At 42.3% G+C, this 4,529-nt stretch overlaps 1 protein-coding gene across 1 annotated transcript; it reads right to left on the bottom strand.

The window, feature by feature from the left end:
• Nucleotides 1-314: 314 nt before the first annotated feature.
• LOC139916859 (zona pellucida-like domain-containing protein 1) lies at nucleotides 315-4,128 on the bottom strand. Its single transcript, XM_071905877.1, has 10 exons — nucleotides 4,032-4,128; nucleotides 3,282-3,502; nucleotides 2,451-2,635; nucleotides 2,180-2,252; nucleotides 1,862-1,959; nucleotides 1,556-1,636; nucleotides 1,055-1,223; nucleotides 856-964; nucleotides 624-644; nucleotides 315-451 (listed from the first exon to the last, which is right to left on the bottom strand). The coding sequence occupies exons 1-10, from the start codon at nucleotides 4,126-4,128 to the stop codon at nucleotides 315-317; spliced, it is 1,191 nt and encodes a 396-aa protein (XP_071761978.1).
• Nucleotides 4,129-4,529: the final 401 nt, after the last annotated feature.

Below are 4,529 nucleotides of genomic sequence, written 5' to 3' on the forward strand. Positions count from 1 at the left end.
GGACAAAAATGGAATATTTAAAATGTATTGCATTGTTTTTTTTCCCTTTGACCCAGCCTGTCTTTCTTTGTTTCTTTGTTTCTTTGTTTCTTTGTTTCTGTGAGGTGTCATGATAGGTGTATTATTCAGACTTCATATTCCCTAACCTGTAACAGTCTCTCAAGGGTTGGAAACAAACATCAAGGGCTCCAAAAGTGAAAGAAAGTAATCAGTAGTTTGATTCAGTACAAGAGAGTCCTACATTCATACCTCCACCAGTATGTGAATGTCACCCTGTCAAACTCATCATCATCAAGGTCCAGTCAGTGGTACTGCTAGCTTAGCTGCTTCAGCTTTCGATAAAAAGATGCAGCCATCAATATGGCTGCCACACCTATCACAATGAGGACAGCCACAGCAATTCCCAGGCCAACAGATGCACCCTTGCCATTAGGCTGGCCACCAGACAGCGCTGTGCACAAATGAGAATGACAGCAAAATGATGCATTATTCCAGTAGACAATAGAAGACGTTATGTCTTGCTGAAGATAAGAAATGCTATTCTTTCTGGTGGAATGTAATTAATAATAACTTTGTGAATGGTTATTGTTATGGCAGTCAAATTAATAAAAAAACATACTTACCCTCTTCTTTGGGTAGAAGGGCTGGAAGAAAAATTATGCAGTATCAGTATGGATAGTTCTAAATGACTGATAAATATCTTGCCAAAATATATTAAAATATTGGAAATATGAATTAAAAGATTATTTATGAGAGGAAGAGCAGAGAGAGACACAGAGAGATGTGATCAATGGCTACACCATGTGTTAGACATGTACACATGCATACAAACAGATGGACTGATGGGAGACATACGGCTCTCTGCCTTGGTGACGATGCGCATTGTGAGCAGAGATGGCGTAGTGATGTCGTCCGTGACAATGGTGGTTTTCACACTCCTCCTCTTCCTGTTGCTGTTGCATTGCTGTGGAATAAGCGAGAGTGAAAGAGGCGGTGAGGATGGAGAAGGTGGAGTGAGAGAGTTCTGCTTTATATGTGCGTGGTACCATCTTACCTTGAAGGTGCTGCAGGTGCTGCGCTCGCACAGTCGGGTGATGCAGTGCAGATAGTAGGTGGAGATGGCCTCATTCTGCTGCTCGATGAAGCGGAACGCCGGGAAGTAGAAGCGGGCCTTCTGGCTATCCCCGTTCTCCAGCATGGTGGTCAGCTGATCTATGGAGCACCTTTTAAGAAAAGGCGAACCTCACAAGTGCCCATTTGCACATCACACGGATACATACAGAGAGTGTATTAACGATAGAAAGGAGGAAGATGAAATCAAGAGCATGGCTCCCCTCGCTTCTAGATCATGAGGTGGCTGTGTTTACTTATGGAAACCTGCAGAGAAACCTGCAGAGATACTTAACTCTGCCTGTCAGACCACAGGGCAGAACTCACTATCAAGCCTTGATGGAGTGGAAGAAAGTGACAAGTAGGTTATACTATAATAAAAGGCACCGTACACTCTATTCTCAATATCAATTGAAGTGTATTGCTTTTTCTGTGTTTGACTTACGAGACGAAGAGATTAAAGAAGGTGGAGTTGGAGGGCTGTGCAGACACCGAGGCGTAGCAGCGGTCCAGAAGAACGAAGTACCTGTGGAGAAAGAGTGAGGTCCCCAGCACCGAGTCAGAGACTCCAGGTCACAGGTGGAATCCTCTAATCACAATCTATCAAGACACATTCGGATGGAGACTAAGAGCGACTAAGAGTACACTGAATTATCTATGCATTCATCCAGCCATCCATGCATATCCAACATCCAATTCTCAGTCAGCCTATGAAAAGATGCAGCTGTGATGTAATGATAAAGTTTCTTACTGGGATGTCAGATTGGAGGCAACCACCTGCACGTAGACATTAGATTTCAGTTCGATACCCAGAGGCGGAATTACCAAGGGTGTGGTGTAATTTATATCCTGGCAAAGGAAGAAGGGTCGACAATTAAGGCAAAAACCTTATACAAGCCCTTACATAAGATCGATCGTCTAGACTTACAGCTGTCAGAAACCTCACAGAGTTATGGGCGCTGCTCTTTTATAATGCTTACATGCTGGCATTTGGCCATCTGCGTCAGGCGGAAATGTGTGTATGTGAGAAGGGGGGTCAAGTGGCAGCGCCAGGTGTGTGCATTCTCACCTGGTACAAGGACAAGCTTAGGGTACTGATGAAGCTCCCATTGTTGTCCTCCAAAGCAATGGAGGAGGCCGAGCTGATGGGGAGAAGAGCAGAAAGAGAGAAAGAAAGTTAGATTATACACTGAATGTAGAAAATATTGCACTCCCACCCAGATGGAACCTTATCATTCCAAGTTCAGAACTCGCTGTTTTGATTTGATTGCTGATTTGATGTATGAAAGTCCCTGTTGATTTACAACCCATGCATTAATATAAAGGGAGAGCGCACTTACACGTCCACCTGGGTGTTGTTGATGAGATACTCAAGTGGGTAGGCGCATGAATAGAAGTACTTCAGCTCTGCGTTGTAGGTGACCATTCCGACGGTGGGGTCGAACGATCGGACCAGTCCGCTCACGTTGACGGACTGGATGTTGGAGAAGTCAGAGAATACGCCCGTCCCTGGAGCGCTCGTGGTCTGAGGAATTATTTAATGAGAACATGATTATTTTAGAAATGCTTAAACATAAATGGAGGCCAAAGTCTTTCGTACAACATGAAGTTGTACGATGTGATGAAAAGTGATGAAATCATAGCAAGAAAGTGGAAAAAAAAAACTCTCTTAACTTTCTCGCTATCCTCAAAAAGCAGCTGGTGTGAATGCATATGTTAATAGTACAGTGAGTTAATAGCATATTGATTCACTTTATGTGTGTCAGACTGCAATCGTCTCTTATTTCCACCCAGACAGTCTTTGTGATAGTTCACCTACAGTACCTGAACCTGATCCAGAACATCTGTGCAACATAATACTCTCTCTCTCCTCACCTTATTAGTTATTATGTAGTCAATACACTAATATTGTTGAGTTTATTTAATTCATTTTACTTATTATATCTTTGTTTGTTTTATTGATGCAAATTGCTTTATTATTACTTTCTTTTGTCTGTCTTGTTTAGGTGAGTTCCCCTCAGAAGTCTCTAGGGTTTGTTTTTTTTTATCTCACCCGCACAATTTTCTTCACTTGTGTTTTCTGTCTTGTAGAATGATTGTTTCACTGTGCAAATAAATAAATAAATCACTCAAAATTTTGACTCAAGACACTGCATCGATGCAATGCTTACCATGAAGTTACTCCCACAGGCGTTCCCCTCTCTGATGGGGAAGCTGAATCTCAGCACTGGCGGTGTGACTGAAGTGTCCAACGTCCCCTGACAGTCCACATTGTTCCTGATGTGGTTCAGGATCAGTAAACTCTCATTGTATCCGGTGTAGACAGCCGGGCAGATCTGGATAGCCAGGTCAATGGCAGATGTCCCACAGACCACTGAGATATCAGTGTATTCTGATGAAGATAAGATGACAGTGACACTGAACAAGACTGATAGGAATTCACACACTTCAAATGTTAAACAGTGGAACCTTGCTAATCCAAACCACTGGTCAAGCAAGTGAATTGCTCAGATGGAGGAATGACGTTAAAATAGTGATGCAATTGATTCTGAAAAATATACCACATACATGCACACAAACAGAACAACCTGTAATTTAATTTAAAAAAAAAAAGTTGCACGTATAAACAAGGAAACTCCACTAGTTGTCTACAATTAATGAAATATAACATTTAATGTATTACGATTTTTCGAATGTCTGAGGTTCTGCTGTACTGGATTTACAATACATCTTTACCTCTCTGACTTCATATACTGTATATTGACTGCAATTAATACCCTTAACAAGTATTGTCATTTAATATCTGATTGAAAACCTGACCTAAATTTATATGGCCCCTCTATGTCTCTATATCTCATCTAAAATCAACATGACCCACTAATCCAAAACAAAACGTGAGAATGAAGGTCAAGGTCTTGTACCTGGTCGTCTGGCGTACGCTCCACAGTCAGCCGGGGTGAGGGCCTCTCGGCCCACAATACACAAGCAGGTCAGTATGATGAAGCTGAAAAAAGCCATCTCACCGATCTGCCCTCTGTGGAAAGCTGAGGCAAACACACAGGTGTCAGTTAAAATCCATTACAATGTACAGGGAAACATCTGTAGGTCCAGTATAATGAAAAAGTCCAAAGTAAGGTCCAATGTTGTCAAGCAAGGAGTTATGCTATAGGTTGTCTCAGTATCTTACCTCTTCAATCTCTTTGCTGATTTTGGGTGGGAGAGCAGTGGTCTGCTGTATATATATGTCAAGCTGAGGAATTGTATGGCTGCAGCACTTTCTTACGATTGGATGGAAACAGGGTCAGTGTCACTTTGGTGGGGCTGCTTCAGTTTGCCTGAACAATTCACTTTTTGTGGCTCAGGCACTGTGGTCCTTTCCTGGAGGCAAATGATGAAACCCAACACAGTCACCTTCAAAG

The sequence above is a fragment of the Centroberyx gerrardi genome, chromosome 6 (genome assembly GCF_048128805.1).
Source record: "Centroberyx gerrardi isolate f3 chromosome 6, fCenGer3.hap1.cur.20231027, whole genome shotgun sequence".
Lineage (NCBI taxonomy): Eukaryota > Metazoa > Chordata > Actinopteri > Beryciformes > Berycidae > Centroberyx > Centroberyx gerrardi.